Source organism: Dermochelys coriacea, chromosome 5, assembly GCF_009764565.3.
Source record: "Dermochelys coriacea isolate rDerCor1 chromosome 5, rDerCor1.pri.v4, whole genome shotgun sequence".
NCBI classification, from domain to species: Eukaryota; Metazoa; Chordata; order Testudines; family Dermochelyidae; genus Dermochelys; species Dermochelys coriacea.
Window position 1 is genome coordinate 46,503,139 of NC_050072.1, and position 24,512 is coordinate 46,527,650.

A 24,512-nucleotide genomic window follows, 5' to 3' on the forward strand; every position below is an offset into this window, starting at 1 on the left:
TGTCTCCCCTACATCTATTGTGTTTGAGTCTGAACCAATCCTCCAAGAGCTTCCTTAATAAGAACCGCAGCAAGTCCTGTTAGCCTGCAACATAAAGTCAGGCCATGAGGTACCTTGGGATTGTGGATGAAGCCAATCCAGGGTGTACCAGAGATATACTGCATGTCTTATCATTTGATACTCAAAGATGGGCTGGACATGCTGGAATCTTTCCTTAACTCTAAATTTTGCAATCTCCACTAAATTGGCCTCTTAAACCCTGAAAGGTCTGGAGGCAATGGAATTTTTTTGCATTGGATTGTACCTGAAGCTTTGTTCCCAGTGTCCAGTTGCATCATCCAGATACCCTGTTAAATTGAGTGAGCAATGTTTCCCACACTTCCCAGTCGTTCATTTGTACCTGGCAGCTTCAGGTGGGCAGCAGCAGCCTCCACTGCCCCGTGTTGCCTCCAGCATGGCTTTCAGAGCTTGCCACTGGCAGAGGGGCCACATGAACAGGAGTGGGGAGAAACAGGATGTGTAGTCCCCACTGCAGCAGCCCGATTCCTGTGCAGCTCCCAAGGGGGATGGGGTCTTGATACTTAAGTGCCTCCCAGGGAATTGAGAGGTGGGAACGATGGGGTCCCAATACATGAATGCGTCTCCTGCTCCACTACTACTTGCTTTTCCTGTGTTGTCTGTCATTCCCATCCTCTCCTGGTACTGCCTGTGTGTAGTAGCACCTGTCATGCCTTGACAAGTGATTTTTGCTGGAGCAGTAACTAGTGGAACAAAAGACTTTTGAAATTCCAAAGGGAATTTAAATATGTGAGAGGGGGCAATAACCATCTGGCTAGCCTGTTCCACTATCCCCAGCCATTGGGAAGGTGGCAGATCTGGGGCAACAGCAGCAACCTCCTCCAGCTATGCATATGCTCTCAAGTCCATCCCTTCCCATTCTGCACCAGGGTACTACGTACATCCCTGTTGTCTGTTCAAGATTCATCCCCGCTGACTGTAGGAGAAGGGCATGTCATTGTTTAAAAAAAAAAAAGAATGATTAAATAGGATTTATTGGTGAAAAGGCAAAGATGTTAGAAAAGGCATCTTTTTTGTTGCAGCATTCATGTTTAATTTATTTTTTTCTATTTTACAATCTTGATGTATGGGGAAGCTGTATGTAATAAGATTGATCTGGGTTGTACAACTTTCAAAATGGCTGAATTTGTGGAAGACTTTAAAATTATAAATAGAAAAATTTATTTTTTTTATAACTATTCTCTCTCCCTCTTCTTTCTTCTCCTTCATTTTTCATGTTTTCATTAGCATAAATAAAACTTGTTAATGTGGTGTTATGTTTGGCAGCTCCTCATAATATATGCAGTATTTTTCAGATAGTTGAAACTTTTTCTAGTGTCAGGTTTCACATAAATTTGCACAATAGCAATGTGAACCTGAAATTAAAGCCAGAATAATAACAGTAAAAGAAAAAAATGGCTTTCACCTGGCTTAATATGTCCTCAGTCATTGCAGTATTCATTGCATGTTTTAATAATGATAAATTTCTGCAGTATTACTTGTATTGTTTTGTTTCTATTCTTTTTAGGATCCTAATCAGTTAATCCGTGCAAGTGCTTTGAGAGTTTTATCTAGTATCCGTGTGCCAATTATTGTTCCTATTATGATGCTTGCTATTAAAGAAGCTTCTGCTGATTTATCTCCTTATGTTAGAAAAAATGCAGCCCATGCAATCCAAAAACTGTATAGGTAAGTAGTCTTTTACCATAAATGTTGAAAAGCTATCCTAGGGAAATTCTGCACCAACATAAAAATGGCTCAACATAAAAATGCTTCCCCCTTGCAGAAAATGGTTTCTGTGGGGAAGCGAAGACAAGTCGCACCCATACTTATCACCCCTGCTCCGCAGCTCAGCCATGTCTGTTTGGGCATCTGGTGGGAGAGGTAAATCACTGGGGGGAGGGGCGGTCTGGGAATGCCCCGGCTGCACAGGGATGTTAGTCTTCATCCTCCCTCTACCCCCCACCCAGTTGTGACAGGGTTCATCCTCCCCCTCCCTTTTCCCTGCATGGAGCAGCTGGGGCTGGGTCAGATGAATCCCCAGAAACTTCCCCTGGCTACAGGAAGTTTGGCACCATAGGGGAGAGGGAGGCGAGGGGGGTCTGGATACAGGGGAGTTGGGCAGACAAGGGGAGAAGCTCCCTGTAGAGGGATCCCTCCACCACACCCCCTCCACATCTGGAGCCCCCTGGAAATTCTTCAAAGCTGTGTTCATTGACCTGCACATGTTCAGTAACTCTCCTTGTGCTCCCAGCCAAGGGTATAAGGGGTGGTGCAGGTCCTTACTGCTGCGTGGTCTGAGTTGAAATTGCGTCCACCTTCAATGCGTAACCTGCATAGTAAACTCATTCTAAATAGTTTTTATATCTAGTTTTAGTAGTCTTAGTTCGCATAAGGTTACCGTTAGTATAGGATAAGTCTTTCCCCATTCCAGGGGCAATCCTTCCTGGGACTGTGCCCAAAGTCTCAAGATTCAGAAGTGCATCTCGTGTCCTCACTCTTCTCTGTAGTAATGAGTATCAACAGTGCCTGTACTGCCTGGGAGAAGCTCATGTATCAGCACGGTGCAATAATTAGAGAGGTACAAGAGCTCCATCTTAGGAAGTTTCTGATGGAGGAGGCTATGAGGCCTTGCTCTCACCCGGGCTCTGGAGACCGCCATGTACATCGGCCTCAATCAACAAGCAGCACCCCTGCAAGCACGAGCCTTGAGCAAAGTCTTTACCACCAAAGTGGAGAGAGTCCTCCTACAGGACTTCCCATAAGAGTAAGGGGCACTCTCATGGGTGCAAGAGCAGATCCCTGCAGAGGACTGTCCATAAGAAACATGTTTCCTTTCTGAGCCGGTCCAGGCTGGGTAAGATGTCACAGATGGAACTCACAGAATCAGCTCTCCTGAAGGACCCTAGATTGGAGGGAAAAGTATGAAAAAAGAGGGATCCTCTGGTTCTGGTGTGACAGTGGGATCGAAGTGAAGAGACAGACACTTGCCAGTCCCATCTACAAGTAAAGGTCTACTGCCTCAATTATCTGAAGACCGACTAGAGAAGATAGGTGAGCCAGGTCTTTCAGATGTCCCAGCTGGAACTCCCTGGACTCCGGGCAGTATTGAGACCTTCATAACCCCCAGAAGATATATTCCTCCTTGACCCGCAGTCTCCACTTCTCTTGTACCCTGCCCTCCTGAGGGATGTCCTTATCCCCGAGTAGGAATTGTTACAGTGGTCTTAGGAGCAGTTACATTCTCTGGGAAGAAGGACTCCAATTCAGTCTGTGCTACCGCTACCAACAGAATCTTCATTAGAATCAGAAGAGTTGGAAAAAAGAAAAGGAGTACTTGTGGCACCTGAGACTAACAAATTTATTTGAGCATAAGCTTTCGTGAGCTACAGCTCACTTATGCTCAAATAAATTTGTTAGTCTCTAAGGTGCCACAAGTACTCCTTTTCTTTTTTGTGAATACAGACTAACACGGCTGCTACTCTGAAACCTGTTGTTATGAGAGGAGTTGGAGGCACCATTATCTCTGAGAAAGCACAGAAGTCCCGACAGGCACTCGAGAGGCTATACCTACCACTGCTTCAGATACGAACTCCTTGGGGACCACTGAGTCCAATGACCTCTTCTTCTGGCTTCACTGGGGCCTTTGGAACTGCTGCAGGAAACACCCGGACTGCTCCTAGGAGTCATACCGCTCCTCCCCTTCTCACCAGCCAGCTTCATCAGTGTATGAGGAAGAAGCGCCTGAACCGGTTCCAACGGTACCGATAGTACTGATTGAAAGCTTCCGCATCATCTGGGATCCCCAGATGATGCCGTCGCTGCCAGATGACCACTGTCAATACCAGGAGCTATTGCATAGGGTTGCTAATGATCTACAGATCCCACTGGAAGAGGTCCAGGTCCCTCAATACCAGCTCTTGAACATTTTCCAACCACAAGGACTGACCAGAATAGCCTTTCTAATCAACAAGGCCATATTAGATTCGGTCAGAGTGGTTTGGCACACACTTGCATCTTGTGCACCTTCACCAAAAAGGGCCATAAAATGCTACTTTATTCCTGCCAAGGGAGCGGACTTCGTTTTCCCATCCTGCTCCTAACTAGCTGTTGGTACAGGCAGCGATGGAAAGAACTAGGTTGCACTTTCAAAAACGTACTCCTGAAGAGAAGAGCTCAAAGAGACTGGATCTCCTAGGTAGGAAAGTCTCCTCCTCCGCAGGTCTGCAGTTTTATATAGCTAATTACCAAGCTTTATTAGCAAAATATTATTTCAACACCTGTCAGACATGCGGACTTTAGAGACAAACTACTATGGAAGACGAGCCCAATTCCAATCTTTTCTGAACAAAGGAAAATAGTGACAAAGGTGGCGCTGTAAACTGTGGTAGATGCCACAGATACTGCATCCAGAAGATTGTCCACAGAGCACGCAAAGGGACTGGAGGTTCCAGTCATCAGGCTTTCGTTGAGAGGTTCAAGACACTATCCCAAACCTTCCTTTCAATGAGACCAACCTTTTTAATGAAAAAATGGACAAGTCCCTTCACTTGCTAAAGGACTCGAGTCACTCTGTGATTCTTGGGGATTTACACTCTAGCACCCAGGAGGAGATACCAGAGACAACCTTTTAAGCCACAGCTGTCCCCTGAACACACTCTGTATTACCAACATCCATCTGAGCCTCTATGCAAATGGCAGAGGATCCAGAGATCCCGGTTCTAGGCTCCTACTTCTGCTTATTACCAACTGCAGGCCAAAGGCCATTTTTGACATGCAAGTTGAGACTCGCTTACCACCATTGTTGTAACCTTCGCCTCCCCTAGACAAGTCGAGGTCATCTTATCCTTTTTGCCCACACCTAGGACAAGATCACCACAGAGTTGGTTCCTGGAGATTATCCATCTAGGAGACTCCACAGAGTTTTTCTTTCCCATCTCCCCAGTCTTTCTCAGGGACCACTCTCATCAAATGATTCTTCAACAAGAGGCGGAATCCCTCTTAAATTGGGGAACAGTACAATGTGTCCTGCCTCACTGCCATGGAATAGGGTTCTACTCCCCATATTTCCTAATCCCCAAAAAAGACAGCAGATAGAGACCCATCCTTGATCTTCGACAACGCAACATCTTTATTTGAAAGCTGAAGTTCAGGATGATTATGTTGGCGTTAATTACCCCCTCCCTTCAGGAGGGAATGTGGTTTGTGGCTCTCAACATGAAGGATGCATATTTCCACATAAATATTCACATATCTCACAGGAAACTCGTATTCTTTATGGTCATCCAAGATCACTACCAATTTGGTGTCCTCCCTTTTGGACTTGTATGGTACTCAAGGTATTCACGAAAATGCTCACTGTAGTAGCAGCCGAGATATGATGTCAGGGCTACACGGTGTTTCCATACCTAGATGACTAGCTCCAGGTGGGTCAATCTCATCAGGAAGTCACGTCACTCACCGCATTTATTGGACACCTTCTTGCTACCGTAGGGGTTGAAGAAAAGTCCATTTGATCACCTACAAGGATGTTACATTTTTATAGGAGCACAGCTGAACTCTTCCCCCCCCTGCTCCCCCCCAAAGCAGTTCTCCCCACAGGCAGGTTTCACATAATGAGCAACTTGATCTCTCACATGACACGCAGACTGCAAACTATAGTACAAAGCTGCCATTCTTTGTTAGGCCACATGGCTGCATACACCTCCGTGACACCATTTGCCAGACTCTGCTTGCCCTGCCTATAAGCTTGGTTTCATTTGACTTATCAACCAAGCGAGATCATATTGACTGTCATGTCACTGTTCCTATCAGAGCTCTCATCTCCCTCAATTGGTGGTCCAATCCGCACAGGATCATGGTATGGATTCCCTTCAACTCTACCACACTGTAGGCCACCATCCTGACTGCCTCCCTTACAGGGTGAGGTACTCATCTGGAAACAATACTGCTCAGGGTACCTTGACCACAAGAAAGGCCAAACTATGCACCAACTTACGGGAGCTAAGAGCAGTCCACTTCGTGTATAAGGCCTTCCTTCCCCTTATACGCTCACTCCATGTACAGATAACGTCAGACAATATCACCATAGTGGTCTATATAAACAAATGGAGGAGCAAAATCTCATCCCCTCTGTTTGGAAGCTGTCAGACTTTGGAACTGGTGTCTTGGAAACCACATTATGATACAAGCTGCCTACCTTTTGGGCATTCACAACTCCTTGGCATGTTGGGTCACCCTCAAAGTTATATAAGTATGATAGAATTATAATTATGTAGTAGTATAAATAAAGATAGACAAAAGAGTATATAGGTATTGTAAAAAGGTATGAACATCTGTTGAACTTCACTCTGTAACAAATGCAAGGCCAAAGTGCTAATTATTTCAGGCCAGTACAGGACAAAGAGTCTGTGCTGGAAAGTGATAAGAACTTTGAGGAAACAATGCTGTTCTTTAAAACAACACCCTGATGCTCTTCCCCCGCGGGGCCCCCTTGTCATGCCTATGTAAATCTTGGTATCCAAAGAGGGAAAAATAGATAGTGGGATAAAACTTGTTAAATGAATTAAGAGTCATAGATTATGTTAAGTAAAAGAATGAATGATGAGTGCATGGAATTGAGAGCCTGAAGCAGGGAAATAATTGGTTAGTAAATGGTGCCTAAGAATTTCAACCTTGATATCGATGGGCCAAAGAATATGCAAAGTGGAGATAATCGGGTGACCCCCAGAGGGCGAACTGGAATCCACACAAAACACATCAAGGAAGAACAAGAATAACACCTAGCCATCATGGAGCTGTCATGGATGTACCACCTGCTGATTGAGCTGATTGATGGACATCTCAATTGTAAATTCAGCATGATGAAGCAACTTCCATAGACTTGTATTGAACCAGAGACCTATAAAAATTGGGTCCAGGGACTGTGTCAGGTTCTTTGAGTCGGGTTCTACGACCACCCTCCAGGAGCATCTGACAACGACTCGGCTCCACTCTTGTGTCCAGGCCACCTGGCCAGTGACTTGGCAAGAGCAACATCTAGGCTGGTAACTATAACAACCTTTATGTAGAACCTGTGTGTGAATGTCTGTGTGTGTGAATGGATCTATATAGAAATTGCATATAGGAATATTTTGTTGTATTTACAATAAACGTGGCAATTTGCCTTGTCCCTCTTACAAGATCCTGTTGGTATCATTTTTATTAGTGTAACAGGCAGACAAGCTAAGCAGAAGTTTTTCCACAGACATGAATGGGAGATGTACGTCACAGTTCTAACCAACATATTTGTGCAGTGGGGTACTCTCCTATGGGACAACTTTTCATCTCAGACAAACAGGAAGCTCCCCATGTATTACTCCAGGAGAGCTATAGGCCACAATTCCCAGGATGTTGTTCGCCTACTCCTCTGGACAGATTGGCCTCAAAATACGCCTTTCCTCCCTTTCTCCTGCCACAATTTCTACTGAAGATGTGTCACAAAAGGGCCACCGTCATCCTCCTGGCAGACAGTTCTGATTCTCAGAACTCCTAATGATGATCATGTCCCCACCTATGTGAATCCGCTTATGTTGGGGAAATCAAGTACCGCACCCTGGGCTCACTCCACCTCACAGCCTGAATTTTGGGTGAGCATTGGAAATAGAACACTCATGCTCTATCTCTGTCCAGGAAATCGTTAGCCGAAGTAGAATGGATTCTACTAGAGCCTGCTACCTGACTGAGTCGCAGTGTTTTTTGGTCTGGATACACCACTATATGCCTGATACGGTGGACATTCAGATCATCTCCTCTGTTTAGACTTCAGTCCTTGCTAGGGTACACCTAGCAGCTATCTGTCTCTCCACCAGAGGGAGGAAGGCACTTTCTGTCTTTATACGCTTGACTACCATGCCATTTATGAAAGGCTTTATTAGGATGTTTTTACTGGTTATTAAACCTACACCTCAGTGGAACCTTGTACTGTCGATATTCACAGGTCTGTCCTTTAAACCTACGGCAACATTGCCGTGACCTACTTCTCTATGAAGATGGTATTCTTACTAGTCCCTATCTGTATTCCACTACCTGCCCTCCTTCCCCTCTGCTTTGGATCCTGTAAGATTGTGATAAGAGGGAACTGGAGGAGTGTCAACCTCCCCCTTACGCCCTCGGTTGGGAGCACAAGGAGAGCTATGTGCACATATGGGTCAATGAACACTGCTTTGAAGAATTCGACTTGAGTGCATGGCGTGCCTACATACCCATGTGTGGAATACACATAGGGACCACACATCTTGAAGAACCTCCAATTACAGTAAGTAATCTCCCCTTCTCACTGCTCCCTATTTGTCAGTCCATAACAACTTAAAAATAAAATATTGTCCTTTAGGAATTGGGGCCTCACCCACTTGGCAAACATTAGATTTATCTGCCTTCCATTTTTTCCCATTATCTTACTGTTACATTTATCTTGTATGCTAAAGCTGTTCAAATTAATAAATGAATCATCTTGATTTAGCCAAGAGAAACTGAGCACATTTTAAGTTCCCAAAAGAGGTCCCACAGAAAATTATAAATTCCTTACTTGAAATTCAGATCTACCAGAACTTTGGAGTAAATTTTTAAAAAGGGATGTGGGAAATGGCTGTAGGGAGTTCTGACCAAAAATTATACGTCTTACTGTAGCATCTAGAGACTCCAACCATGTTCTGGGACCCATTTTGCTGGATGCTGTACAAACATAGTTAATACAATTTCTCTGCACCTTGAAATCTTTAAACCATGATTTGAGGTCTTCAATAGCTGAGACATAAGTTAGGAGTTTGTTACAAGAGTTTGTGGGTGAGATTCCATGACCTGCGTTGTGCAGGAGGTCAGACTAGACTATCATAATGGTCCTTTCTGACCTTAAAGTCTATGATTCTATAATTTAATAAAGTTAAGTTGCTTGCTTCTGTTACTGGGGGGAAAAAAATAGCAGTGAATCCCTTTACCACTAGTAAACATTCAACATTAAGCTAAGACCAACAGACTGTTGTACTTAAATTAGTATGGCTCAGAGTTGTCAGTAATCTGTTAGTAACTGTGATGGGGTGGGGTTCTCCATCCAGTGTGGGGTGAGTTCACACAGTCCCTCAAGCTGTCGTTTACCTCAAGGCAGTGAGACCTAAGGACTAGAGTTGATAGGGTTACCCTGGTCTGCAGGGCAGTAAGGCCTAGTGGCCAGAGTCAATAGACTGGCCCTGGTTCGCAGGTCAATAGGAATTAAATAAAAGTATAAACATTTTAAACTAAACAAGGTCTGTGAATGTTCTGAAGCAGTTCCCAGGCCTGGCAGTGCTCACCAAAGTATTTGCCTAGTCAGCAGGCAGTAGGCTGAGGTAGCTACTGTGGTAATTTGGCATTATGTAAGGATCTTGCCTCTGTATATATGTGGGGTAGAACCAATCAGTGTAATAAACTGTTGAGTAGTGGCTCTTTGGGTGCCCTAATGGTTATACCAAAGAGGTTGAGTCTGTTATTGCCTCATAGCTGATGGACTTGGTCCTTTAGCTCCAATTAGTAGAGGGTCATGCTTTGAGATTCAGAGATGCTGGGTTGAGTACTTGAAAGTGACCTGATTAGAGGTGTCATTACACTAATATAGTTACCATTAAAGCACCCACTGATTCCGTGGCACAATGGCCTATGCAGCCTCTCAGTATAGCAGTTTTCAATGCTATACTGCATGCTACTGAGGCTCCCTGTACCAGGTTATGTGACTGCCTACCACATCAACATACGCTAATTGCTGCTGTGCATCTAAAACCTGCCAGTGCTAAACAGTCCAATAAAAAGGAATGAGGAAGACTCAGTGGTATCCTCAGTGGTATCCCCAACCTCTCCTGCTTCCTCTTCCTCAGAGCAAATAGGTACGGCATTGCTACTTTTGGTTGACACCACCCACTGGACCACTTTAGAAATGGGGAGGGAGGATGGTCAAGCACCCTTCCCCAGCCTGCAGCCGCTGGGAGCTGTAAGATCTGCTTTGCCCGGGAGCTGGGGAGAGTCCCTCTGCCGGTGATTGGAGAGCTGGTGGGAGGTCCCTTACAGCAGCTGCTGAGTAGTTCGGGAGTCCCTCTGCTGCTGTCGGAAGCGGCTGGGCGCTGCAGAGGAAGGGGGGGCCGGCCAGCGGTGGCAGCTGTTTGGGGAGCTGTGGGGGCCCCCACAGCTGCTGAGCAGCTCCGGGGTGCTTCTGCTGCCATTGCTGGTGGCTGGGAAGCTCAGGGGTCCCCACTGGCAGTGGCAGCTGGTTAGTGCGGAGGTCCTCATGCTGCTGGCACTGGGGAGCTCTGGGGATGGCCCTTCCAGCAGCTGCTGAGAAGCTCCAGGGTCCCTCTGCCACTGCCAGAGGCGGCTGCGGGGTGAGGGTACCGGCTGTTCACAGAAGCTGAGCAGCTGCAAGTGGGGGGGGGGGGTCCCTGTCGATGGCGGCCTGCCAGTTGCAGGGGGATCCCCCACAGACAGTGGTGGCTGAGCTCTTGCAGCGGTCCCCTGCTGTTGGTTTCAGCAGATGTTACTGAGCATGCTCAGTACACCCTAAGTGGCAAATACAGTCAGCAGTTTTTCACACTGCAGGGTGGTTGGTTAGGTGCAGGGGTTCCCAATGTCACGGAGTTCACTGGAAGTCACTGATTTCGTGACTTCTGCGTTCTCCATGACATTGTAACCTTACTGATGAGTCACAAATCCATTGGCCCTGCTCCCTCTTAAAGGGCTAGGGCCACCCTGTGACAGATATACTTCTCACGATGACACCAGGCAGACTAGTGTTGCCTATGAACAAGGGCCTTCTCAAGTCACAAAAATTATCTGGCACATCTCAGTGTCTATCCCAGCCACCTCCAGCAGGGCAGATAGGAGGTCCCAGCCAAGAAGTTGGAATATTTCTATCAGTACCTGACCACAAGGTCCTTAGTTGTACAAGCAGCTCAAGAAGGGAGTTGTAACAGGGAGCTCCCAGAACCACTTCTCGTAAGGAGGGTCCTAAGAAACTGAATCTCTTAGGCCGTAAGGGTCCTTTCTTCTGTGAGCCTCCAAATTAGAATGGCCAACTATCAAGCCTTGTTCTATAAACAGGGCTTCCTCTTCTGGGATAGGTTCTCAAAGCTACTTGATAAGCCGCCAAAAGTCCATCAGGATGAGCTTAAAGACCTTTATGTCAGAAAGTAAACATAGTGCAAGAAGTTCAGTACAGGCTGCACTTAATGATTCCAGTGCAGTGGCAGGGATTATGGTGTCAGCTGCCGCCATAGGGTGTTCTTCATAGGTACAAGCTAGAATCCCTCAGATGCTAGATAATAATAGAAGATCTCCCTTTTTGAAGGTACCGAATTATTTAGCAGAAGCACAGTTGAAGCTCTTTATACTTTCAAGGATAGAAGTGACTTTACATTTCTAAGACTCTGCGTCCCCACCTTGCAGAGAAAACAGAGGTAGCAGTTCTACTATAGGCACACATCTCTGCCCCAGTACTAGTCTTAATAAATGCCATTAGAATCTCTGAGGAAGAAGCAGAAATTCCTCTTTGACCACCCTGTAACTTGGACAGGCTGGTTTTAAAAACAAACAAACCTCTCCTCCCAAAAGATTCTTCAGTTTCTACATGAGTATAGAGTGACTGATCAGACCATCTACAGATCCCTTTTTCCTTTGTTGCCTCCCCCACTTCTCCCCATCAAGAATCTTGGAATGGGATAATCTAGGACCAGTGTGTCCTCTATAGTAAACAAAGTATCCCATTTGGTTGCAGACTGTTCCAACCCCTGCTCCATTCTGTCTCCTTTCAGGGACCCCTCTCATGAGAGATGGTTGAAGCAATAGTTAGACTCCCTGCTACAACTGGGAGCAGTGGAAAAAGTGCACTTAGTATTCAAAGGAAAGGGTTTCACTTCTTTCTCCTTTGGAATTAAGGAAATTGAACACCCGTCCTTGACCTTTGATGTCTCAACATATTTGTTCATTGTGTTAAATTCTGTATTGTCCCCCTAATTTCCATGATACCTTCCCTGTATCCTGTGGAATGGCTCTCAACAGTCAAAATACATCCTTTCACATCTCCATCCATCTGGTACACAGGAAGTACCCATGGTTTCTGGTATGAGCACTAAGGAGTCTTGCCTTTCAGCCTCACAGCAGTTCCTCGGGTCTTCACCAAATTCCTGGTCAAACTAGCTGTACATCTTTGGAGGTGAGACATACAAGTTTATCCTATCTAAGAACTGGCTGGCTTAGGGAAAATCCCCACAGCAGGTAACTGACTTAATTCATTTGATATTCCACCTATTGGCTTCGCTAGGCCTAAAAGTCAACAATGTCCACTCTGACCTCCAACTGAGACTACAGAATTCACCAGGACAGTGTCAGATTTGACATTGGCAGTAACATACTTACGTCAGCAATGATTCTAAATGATGATCGATTAGACGGCTCCAGATGCATCACAAAACACTAGTGAGGATGTACTTGAACTCCTGGGATACATTTAAGCATGCATCTATGTCTCACAGCAAGCCAGACTTGACCTTCAGCCTCTGCAAGGATGGTTGAGATCAGTATATCTACCAAACAGACCCAGCATAGACCTCCTTGGTCATTATTCCTTCAGAATTCCTATCCTCACTAAATTGCTAGGCAGAACCACAGCATTTCCTTTCCTCTGCCTCTCCCTACCAAGACCTTAGTGATGGATGCCTCCACTCAAGGAAGGGTAGCCCATTTTGATCATCAAGATTCAAGGACTACGGTTGGCACAGGAGGCCATCCTGTATATAGATGTCCTGGTGTTCAGGGCCATAGTGTTAGCATGCAAGGCTTTCTTACTCCTTCTTTGAGTCCTCATTGTTCAAGTTCTGACAGACAACACTACTGCGATTCATTCCATCAACAGGCAGGTAGTGGGGAGAGATCCTCCCTACTCAGTCAAAAGTGACACATCTTCTAAACTGGTGCCTGATTTATCACATTAGATCAGGAGCTCTCCGCCTACTTGATCTACAAAACACCCTACTGGATCAACTCAGCAGGGACATTTCAGAGAACTATGAATGGTCCTTCAATGACTCAGTCCTCCCATGACATCTTGCTCAGGTGGTGATTCCTGATAGCAGGCCTCCTTTCTACCCTACTTGGCAACAAATGCTGGACATCTTGCTCCGAAGGCGTCACAAGCCTGGGTTTGCTGATGTACTCTTCTACTTCCTGTGGGCACAGAGACTGTTCTATGCCTTCCCACCAATTTCTTTGATACCCAGTGTCCTCAGAAAACTAACATGGGATGTAGGCAATGTGATCATGATAGCCCCTACATGGCCAGGCATTTTTTGTTTTTCTCCCAGGTGAATCTGTCAGCCTGTCCACCAATCACCTTGATCACTTTTCACTGACATAATTTCCAAGAAGCAAGGCTGGATTTTGCACCTGTACTCTGCATTTGTTATACTTGACAGCCTGGATGCTGGTTGGATGACTTATTAGAGGGGAGCTGCTGCTATACAATTCTAAAATGTTGTCAAAAATCAGAAAACTGTCAACCAAAATGACTTGAAGAACTGAATGGAAGAGGTTTTCTGACTTGGTGGCTCAGCAGCAGTTCTTGCATTGACAACCTCGGTCTTGGTTATTCTGAACTACTTACTTACCCTGAAGCAATCTGGACTTTGTCAGTTCAATCATGGTACATTTATCAGCGCTCTCTGCAAATCGTCCTCCAGTTTGGGGTTAAATTTCAAATCTCATGGTTTTAAGGTTTTCGAAGAGCCTCACTCATATCTTCCGCCTGTTAGAGATCCTCTTCCCCCTCCCCTCCTCACCTTTCTGGAACATCAACATAGTTCTTACTGGCTTAATGGGACTCTTGCTCCCCTTTTGAGCCCCTGACACTTTCTTTCGCAGCTGTCAATGAAAACAGTCTTTTTGATGGTTGTTACTTCCACCAGAAGAGTGAAAGTAATTCAGGCCTTTCTTGCTGCTCCCCTTTATGCCCTATTTCAAAAAGACCAAGGTCACTCTTAAGCCTCACACCAAGTTACTTCCTAAGATAGGACAGGATTTCCACCTTAATCAATCCATCCACCTTCCAGTTTTTTTGAAACCTCATTCCATCCAACATGAAATAAAACTTCACACCCTAGACATGATGCTTTATCCTTCTATTTAGATTGTGTCTGTCTGACTGTGGCTTCTGCAGAAAGGATTTAATGGTTTTTTTATTGTATTGAGACTGGGTATCAGATAGCTAAAAAGGAGCCTTTGGCTCTCATTAGAGCTCATTCCACTAGGGGCTTAGGTAGCCACCGCTGCTTGCTTGGGTAATATACCCGTATCTGAAATATGTAGAGATGTTGCCTGGAGCGTGCTTCATTTACTTACTACTACTTATTCCTCAGTATAGGCTTTCATATTTGATGCCAACTTTGTTAAGGCTGTCCTACAGTCAATCTTCAAGTAGGACCTCTCTTTCCACCTCCAGGCTTGAAAGAACTTCTTCAGTCACAGAGTAGAATCTGTATGGACAATCACTCAGAGAGCATGGTGTCTTGCCTTGAAGAATCCAGTTGCTGTACAGTGTCGTGTCCACACAGATTCTACAACCTGTCCTCCTTACCTGATTTGCAGTCCTATCCATGTGGGATTCTTATTGATAAAGGAAGTGAGTGGTAGTTGGGGATCTCCTGCCCCTTATGCCCTTGGCTAAGATGATTGGTAGATGGAGTGCAGACACAGCCTTGGAGGTGGACACTCTTATTAAAAAATAAAAATTTGATGATGTGTGCATGGGATGCATGCACACCTAGAATAGGATCTTTGTGGACAGCACTGTAGGGTAAATAACAATATTTTTCAAAAAAAAAAAAAAAGGGAATGGTACTGAGAGCAGACAAAAATCTAATTTGTCAGCATTTAATTCCTGTGCTCTAGTTAATTTCTACTGTAAACCCCTGCTTATTTCTGCCATGTATTGTCAGCTTTAAAGAACCTGAAATTGTCTTCAGTCTTTAGAGTAAAATCTTTTATTTATTTGATAAGAATCAGTTTTTGTTTAGTCCATAAGTGTTATCTTGTTCTTATTCCATTATGTCAATTCAGTCCATGAGAGTTTTGCACCTAAGTCTTCGAAGATGAAAGAAATGGATCACTTTGAAAGGGTTTTCAGATATTTAAGTAATTACTTTCCAAAATGTATGACAGTGCCTTCTTTCAATGTCTTTTCCCTTGGGAAGTGGACAGTTGAAGCTGACATGCTTGCTTGTGTTCTCCTATCTTAACAATTTAAGGCTGCAGTAAATCTCAGATGTGTGCATATACATGGCATCATAACTCATGTTCATATTTTCCTTCTCTGAAATATAACACTTATCTTCCCTATATCTATTCATATAGAACTTTGAACTTGAGGTCTGTATTTCCCAGTAATTCCCATAACAATATGCTCTGTTGAATATAGTTTTTTTTTAAAAACTAGATTCCAGGACTCTAACCTGTTACTGGTCAGACTAATTGAACAAGCAGTTTTCAAAATTCTGATCTTTACTGATAAAGGGGGTTAGAATTTTTTTTTTTATTAAACAGAAAACTAACCCTCCAAATCCTCCAACCCTGTTCTGAATGTTCGTGCGTTTTGTGTTTTTTGAGAGTTGGGGTGCCTGCTTAGTTCCAGAATAGTGAACTGTCTGAATACTGTAACAGAATCAATGGGAACTATTTTTTTTACATTTTCTGTTTCACACTCTCCTCTGCATCCTTCTCCTTCCCCACAATACCATGTGTTTGAAAATAATTTCACTTTTCCCTTGTTTGTTTTCCTTCTCCTCCTCGCTAAGTCTAGCCTATCTTCGTTTCAAGTGTAAACCTGACCATAAAATGTTAAAGGTATATATTTTAAAAATGAAAAAAAACCTATCCTTTGCCTTGTTTCTGTTTTTTAGTCTTGATCCAGAGCAAAAGGAAATGTTAATTGAAGTGATAGAAAAACTTCTGAAAGATAAAAGTACGGTAAGTAAAACAAATTAGTGTAATTTTTAGGAGTATAATTGTACTGGTCATACTCTTTCAGCAGCAAACGTACTTAATGATTGCCATTACGTACCATTAAATTTGAACTATACAACATAGCTGACCATCTTAATTCTAGCATTTTCTAGCTTACAGATACTTGAATTTGCAACCTTACTGTTTTATGTGAAATTATGTTGTATTTAAGAAATGTCATCATATTCTTAAAGTCTGCATTGTCATGCTTGCACACAAAGTGGTAGAAAGGAGTTTGACATGAAGTTTTAACTTTGGTGTTTTCTGGCTTTTGCGTTCTTCATCATACCACCTTAATGTTCATAAGAGCTTTCGTTTAATATTGCCACAGGGTTTCTTTCTTTTTAAAAAGAATACTATTGAAAAGGTAATAAAACAAAATACAGAAATTCACTCTTTAGGACTCCAAAGCGCTGTTGTCATGTGGGACATCAGGGAAGAGAGGCGGGAGAAGCACAGACACGTGTAAATACAATAGTCTGGAACTATTTGGCTAGACACCACCAGAATGCCCTGATCCATGCACTTTAAAAACTCCATTGAAGGGAGTTATTATCTTGGAAATTGTGGCCCTGATTTGGGATATCATTTAAGTCCTTGCTGAAAGTTCAGACACTTAGGTATTGCCCTGATTTAGAGGAGTCTGTTGCACCACGTATCTAAGGCCCTGATTCAGGAAAACATGTAAGTGTGTACTTGAAGATAATGTGTGTACTTGAAGATACATGGGAGTATAGCCGTTGACTTTTGCAGGACTACTTGCCTGCTTAAAGTTAAGCATGTGCAAAAATGCTTTCCTGGTTTGGGACCTCAGTTAGCCATGAAAGCGTTCTCAAGAAAACAAACTTAGCGTATGAGCTTTCTACCACTTTATTTTCAAAAGTGCATTCTCTCAAATCAAAACAAATTTTCACAGCGAGGACTTATTTATATGGTAAAATTAATGTTTAGACCCCTTCCAGTTGTTTTGTTTGTACAGATGTTCTAGAAAAAATAGTAGTCTCCTTGAAAAATTGTTGAACTGTTCTTCATCAAACATTTTTAAAAAAATTCACCTTTAAGGACAGACAGTTGTGTGTGTATCTAGTCTTTATGTTGGCAATTCCTGACTTGTGGATATTGAATTTTGCAGGCTTCATGTTTTTGTAATGTAGCTTTTGTACGGATTTTCTGGTTGCATGGGGGTTTTTTTTGTTCTTTGTATTTTTAAAGAAGGAAAAAATCCAAAAAAGCACCTTTATTTATCTAGAGAATATGGCTAAATGCCACTAGAAAGACAAAAATTATTTGGGTTTGACTCCCAGAACACTACAGATGTTGTGTCTCCTGCTCATAAAGAGGTCAGTGACTCAAGATTTCTACTGCTTTGTGTAGAAAACTTTTCTGTGGAGATCATGCCATCCTTAGAGTATATATTTATAACACCACTGAAGGACACCAAGACTCCTTAAATGGTATTGTAATTAGACACCTGCGGTGTGCAAACTCATGTGGGTTCATGGGCTTTGGGGCTGTTTAATTGCAGTGTAGATGTTCCAGTGTGAGCTGTAGTTTGAGTTCTGGGACCCTCCCACTTTGCACAGTCTTAGAGCCAAGGCTCCAGCCTGAGCCTGAACATCTACATTGCAATTAAACAGCCTCTTAGCCCAAGTCAGCTGGCATGGGCCAGTTGCAGGTTTTAATGAGTCAGGGCTAACTGCATCCTAATTTGACTAGATACAGAAGTGCTGATTAGCTGTCCAATACCTAGAATACTGAGAGAGAACAGTCAAAATACTATTTTTAAAAATATTTTGATAGTTTAAAATATTGTGATCCTCTGTGCACTTGTTACAATTCTTAAATGTTCATAACTGCAAATTGAAACAATATTTTGATCAAAACACTGAAGCTTATCCACTTCTGTTGCTACAGGAAACTGGGTGTTCACCAACTAGACATGCACCCATTGTCTGCAGCAGGGCTCTCCTGTTGTTTCTATCTTCCCTGCTGGTGTAGCCCTCTGAAATAATGCAAGCCACAGATCTTCTCCCTGCCCTGCTTCACCTATCCCAGTCCCCAGCATGTTTGACTAGTCTCCATAATCACCTGAAGGAGCTGGGTGTTCAGTTTGCAGCAACAATAAAACAGGACTTACTTCCTATTCTTTAATCTTCCCCTACACCTCTTCAGCAGCTGAGGCCCTTCTGGCTCCAGCCCTTAGTTGCTTTATCTTAGGGGCAGTAGAAATGGGACTTTTTGTTCACCTGACACATGAGAAAGTTCCATTTTAATCCAGGACTGTTTGTGCATGTGACATTGGGGACAAACAATTCCTTGCCTGCCTCCCTCACCAGGGCTGATATTTGCTCTGATCCTTGTCCTGCCCTGCTTTCTCTGTCAATTAAGGATTTCAGGGGTAAGGTGGTTTGGTCCTCCTCCTCCCCAGCATTAAGGGCCCATACTGCTCTTCTCCTCTACCCTGTAGCTACGAAAAAGCAGCTTTACTGCTGCCTCCTGCCTTTCTTGGAGCTATGACCCTCTGCTAGGAAGTTGGAAAGGGAGAGTCTAGGTTTCTCTCTTGGCATGTACAGGGATCTCAGGAGCATGTCCTGGACTATTTTCCAACTTTTAAAATCTGGTCCATCCTTAATTCAGTAAGTTGCTCTTGATCCATTAGTGTAAGATTCTTAGCATTTTCCATTTCAGGGGAACTCCAGGGCTCTTAGACCCAGTCAAAATGTTCTATATGGGTTGAAGGAAAATATGAGCTGAATTTTTCTTCCAGGCTTTTCAAATGCTCAAATGACATTGACCAAAATTCTTCCAGCAGGATCTGCCATGTTTGCCAGGTGTAACATTTCTGTGGTGCCTCTTGCTACTTTTCATGCCAGAGGGTTAACTTGTATCTAAACCTATGCAGTTTATCCTTGCAGGAGAGAAGATTCTTGTTTCTACTTTGCATTTTCCTGTTCAATTTATTGAGGTGGTGGAATATATCGGCCAGGTAGGCAAGTTTTGCATACCATTCCACGTCAGAGATCAAGTTCATGTATATGGATTCCTCTGAAGTTAAGAACCTTTTTAACTCCTTCCTCAGCTCATACAAACATGAGTGAACTTTCCCACAGGAATGCCACTGTATTTGTGTGCAAAAGTAAACTCTGATGTTTTGCTCCCATTTCCTCAAACAGCGAGAAAAGGTGACATTTTAAGGACCGTGATTTTATTAAGTTCAATATCTTTACTGCTAACACTAAAGCTCTACTGACAGTGTTTTGGCCATGAGAGCTTGCAGGAAACAGTGGGTCTCCAGGACATCTGGTCTTTGTTCTTTGACCTTGCTTACAAACCCCTTCACTTTGCCAATCTTGGAGGCAGCCCTATCTGTGCAAACACTAAGACAATTTTTCTAGTGCAGTTCTCCCTCCTCAAGGAAGTTCATTGTCACCCTGAAGATTTCCTCTCCAGTCATATGACTTGGTGGCAGTTTGCAAAATAAAACCTTTTTCTTTTCTGCTGTCTCCATCAACGTACCTGATTTTTAGCAGAGAGTTGAACCTGACCACTGAAACCTGTTGATTCATCAAGCTGTGGTGCAAATTTTCCTCTAGGTTTGATTTTTTTTTTTTTTCCTCGAAGCAGAGTTTGTGTCAGCTGATGTCATCAATGTGGTGTCTTATTTTATTATCTGAAAGGGGACTTTTGCAACTTCATTGACTGCATTTGCGCCTAACATTACTCTCAGTTTCTTTGCATGCTGGTAAAATTAACATCTATGCAATTGTATGCAGCTTTTTTTGCCTTCGTTACAAGATCAACAATCAAGTAGCTTGCTTCCAGTGCTTTATCAGAAGCACAGTGACAGTCTTTCATCATTTGTGCTTCCTTTTCATTCTGATCCTTCAAACGCTCGAAACAATATTTATCCTTCTTGGCAAGGGACTTGTGTTTACTTGTAAGGTGTAGGTTTAACTTACTTGGCACCATTGCATGATTTGAGAGTTTCTACTACACTTGATACATTATGGAAGAAGGCAAGATGGTTCACCTGTAAACAAAAATCTTCATCGCAAGTAACTCTCAGTAGCATTGGCTCACTACTTCGACTTTCTTATGTTCATGTTAAGCTTCATCACTGAAAATAAATGTGGAAGCGCCAGAATCTTTTCTTCAAATATTTTTGTCCTTTTTTGAGTCTTCAGTTCAAAATTCACCATTAACTTAGTGGCTGATAAGAAAATATGGCTACCACATGAACAGCAAGGTCATTTGAGTGTAGCGTGATGTAAAGTCAGTCTCAAACATGTTCACGCGAAGAGCAACAGCACAAAGTGCCATCTTTCAACAATCTAAGATTTGTATGGGTAGTCTTTCAATTTTTATTCAAGCTGATTCAAATTCATCCTCCACATCAAATAGCTTGTGAGTCACCTGAAGTGGAATGGACATGCAATCACTTGAAGGAGAACAAATGGTTACTAACCTGTTCCCTAACTACTACTACTGTTTGAGAGAGGTCCCCATGGGTGCACCACTCCAGGTGATGGTATGTCTCTGCTCCTTTGCTCGGAGAGTTTTAGCAGCAGTGCCTGTATGGTCACGCATGCGTTGTGCCTGCTTTGCACGCAGTGGGCACTTCATCTGGTGTATGTGCAAGTGAAACCCCTCAGTTCCTTCGCAACTGTCCCTGGCCTGAGATGGAGTTCAGCAGTCCCTTTGAAAACCTTTGTTTCTACTGTCTAGATAAATTTAGATCAATTTAGATAAATTTAGTGAGTGATGATAATTTAGATAGGTTAAGTTTCAGTTATTAATTACTTCCCATACAAAAATATAATTTATTTATCCTTCCTTTTGTATAGCTAGTATTAAGTTAGAGAAATGCCTGGTTCACCAGGATTTAAAAGATGGACAACATACAGAGAGACGATGTCAGATGGATACACTCAATGTATTTGTTGCCTTGAGGAAGTTCACATTCCTCAGAAATGTGCCCATTGTGACAAACTGAAAGCTAGGGCATGCAGAGATAGAAACCTGAGGCTAAAACTCATTTCAATGGAAAAGTCATTAAGATCAGCCTCTGACCCAGGGCAGGAAACCTCTTCCTGGCATAGGTCATTGGTCTCTTCACCATCAAGGTCCCCGAAAACCAGAAATTCTGGGAAAAAAAAAAAAAACAACAAAACACTTCACTACATAAAGAGCAGACAAGCAGAAAACAGTTGCTGACCAAATTGATCTCATTTGGTGCTGGCCACACCTATGACACTCTGGGCACCTCTGAAACAGCCCATGTGGAGGCTGCTGCTTGAACCCAGCACTCTGGTGAGGAGTCTAAGGCTTCTAAGCTGCCCATCTCCATCATGGCACTGTCAACAGCACTAAAGGAGACGGTACCTACAACTGCTCCTATTACAGTGCTGCAGCCCAATGCTGCTAGTGCAACAGTGCCGACACAAACTGCACTGGCACCAGCTCAGCACACCACGCTCCCTCTTTGGCATCTCACTCTTTGGCACTGAAGCTCTTGGCGCCACACCACTTTCTGTATCAGAAGGATCTGTTTTCATAGACAATTAGGGTTGGAAGAGACCTCAGGAGGTCACCTAGTCCACCCCCTCCTCAAAGCAGGACCAACACCAAATAAATCATCCCAGCCAGGGCTTTATCAAGCTGGGCCTTCAAAACCTCTAAGGATGGAGATTCCACCACCTCCCTAGGTAACCCATTCCAGTGCTTCACCGCCTTCCTAGTGAAATAGTTTTTCATACTATCCAACCCACTGCAGCTTGAGTCCATTGCTCCTTGTTCTTTCATCTACCACCACTTTGAACAGCCTAGCTCCATCCTCTTTGGACCTCCCCCCCCTTCAGGTAGTTGAAGGCTGCTATCAAATCCCCCCTCACTCTTCTCTTCTGCAGACTAAATAAGCGCAGTTTCCTCAGCCTCTCCTCGTAAGTCGTATGCCCCGGCCCCCTAATAATTTTTGTTGCCCTCCTCTGGACTCTCTCCAATTTGTCCACATCCTTTCTGTAGTGGGGGGACAAAAACTGGACACAGTACTCCCAGATGTGGCCTCACCAGTGCTGAGGGGAATAATCACTTCCCTCGATCTGCTGGCAGTGCTCCTACTAATGTAGCCCAACATGCCATTAGCTTTCTTGGCAACAAGGGCACACTGTTGACTCGTATCCAGCCTCTCGTCCCCTGTAATCCCCAGGTCCTTTTCTGCAGAACTGCCGCTTAGCTAGTCGGTCCCCAGCCTGTAGCCGTGCATGGGATTCTTCCGTCCTAAGTGGACGGACTCTGCACTTGTCGTCGTTGTTGAACCTCATCCAATTTCTTTTTGCCCAATCCTCCAATTTGTGTAGGGATCCTATCCCTACCCTCCAGCTTATCTACCTCTTCCCCCCAGGTTAAAGTCATCCATGAACTTGCTGAGAATGCAATCCATCCCATCATCCAGATCATGAATGAAGATGTGGAACAAAACTGGCCCCAGGACTGGCCTCTGGGGCACTCCGCTTGATACTGGCTGCCAATTAGACATCAAGCCGTTAATCACTACCTGTTGAGCCAGCTTTCTATCCACCGAATAGTCCATTCAGCCAATCCATACTTTTTTTTTAACTTGGTCTCCTCAACTCTGGAGTCCCTCTTTTGGGCACCAATGTCTCTCCGGGGCCAGTGGTACCGGAGCAACAGCTATCTTCGATAGCACCACAGGTGTCGAGTGATGAAGGTGAGGAGGTTGAAGCAGTATTCTCCCCTAACTATTCCTCTATGATCAGTACACCACTACGATCACAGTCCACATATGGGCACGACATGCCACTATGCCCCTGGATGGGACCACCCATGCCCTTCCTTGGTCACTGGCCATACTGGTATCCCTCATGGTCTTACCAAAGGCACTACAGCAGGCACCCCAGCCCACATAGGGAAGACACCAGAGCCACACCTCCACCCTTGGAGACCATCGTTACAGAGACAAGGGATGAACCCATGGCAGAGCAGGAAGAGGACACTGCTCCCGACATCTCGCCAACCAACAATAATTCATCCTCCTCACTGGATGTGGCAGTTATGCCTCCGCTCTAAATCACCACAGATAACTTTACCCACTTCCAAAATTTATTCAAAAGAGTGGCCAATGAGTTCAATTTTGCTCTGGAGGAAGTGTCGGAAACTCAGCATGAACTAATGTATATCTCACAGACATCTTCCCTATCAAAGATAACCCCATTGATTGGCTATGCTATCACAGAATCTGCCAACATGGTATGGCAAACTCTAGCTACCATACCTCCAATGTGTAAAAGGGCTGACAAAGTATTATGTTCCCTCGAAGGGATCGGAATTTTTATTCACACACCCAGCACCCAACTCGCTGGTAGTGGAAGTGGCCAACCAGAGAGGCAAACACCACCCCTTTTTGGTCCATGCCCTTCGATAAGGATAGTAAGAGGTTGGACCTATTCGACCGCAAAGTATATTCTTCCTCCACGCTTCAATTCAGAGTGGCAAATTAGTTGTCAAATATGGCTCAGAAACTGTGGAAAGTTTATGGAATTTATTAACAAGATTCCAGAGGAAAAGAGAGAACAATTTTAGATTGCTGGTCTTGAAAGGCCAAATGACTGCACACACGGCTCTACAGGCCTCACTAGATGTTGCTGACATGGCCGCTAGGTCCACCACTACAGCTGTGGTCATGCAGCGAGCCTTGTGGTTTAACTCCTCAGCTTTCCCACAGGAAATACAGAATACAATCAAAGACCTCCCCTTCAACAGAGAGCAACTGTTTGCAGCCAGAACCAATGAGGTACTGCACGCTATGAGGGACTCATGGGCAACTCTCTGGTCCCTTGGCATTCATACACCTGACACAAAAAGGACACAATATAGGTATCAACCATACCAGAAAAATAGATACTCAACACACGTACAGCAACACTGGAGGCCTTACGAACAACAACAAAGACAGAGACCCAATGATACCGACTCCACCAGCTGCGACATCTCATGCTCCTTCCTCTAAACAAAAAATTTGAAGGCTTGGTTGAGGGTCTCAAAGACCTTTCCCACATTCCAATGCTTATGCCATTCATCCATCTATTTGAAGACTGTTTGCTCCTATTCTATCTGAAATGAGCTGCCATTAGCATGGACAAATGGGCCCTTGAAGTCATCTGTACTGGCTGTACCATTTTTTTCCTGTTTATATGCCCCATCCCAGCCTCCCCATCCCTCTTCAGGGACCCCTCTCATGAACATTTGCTATGCCAAGAGGTAGATCATCTCCTCCAATTAGGGGTAGTGGAAACTGTTCCGATGCAACACTGGGAAGGGTTTTTTTCCTACTACTTTTTAACACACAAGAAAAATTTTAGGCTGGTGACCTATCCTGGATCTTAGGT

General features: G+C 44.0%; 1 protein-coding gene across 6 annotated transcripts in view; it reads left to right on the plus strand.

Annotated features, from left to right (window-relative positions):
• AP3B1 (adaptor related protein complex 3 subunit beta 1) overlaps positions 1-24,512 on the plus strand; it is a 334,397-nt gene that overhangs the window by 86,258 nt on the left and 223,627 nt on the right. For all 6 annotated transcript variants that reach the window (XR_006281799.1, XR_006281800.1, XM_038401874.2 and 3 more), the window contains exons 5-6: positions 1,586-1,746; positions 16,005-16,071. Coding sequence is in view for 4 of the 6 variants with exons in the window: in XM_038401874.2 (XP_038257802.1) it covers positions 1,586-1,746; positions 16,005-16,071 (228 nt within the window). In the remaining 2 variants the exon portion in view is untranslated. The remainder of the gene's footprint in view (positions 1-1,585; positions 1,747-16,004; positions 16,072-24,512) is intronic.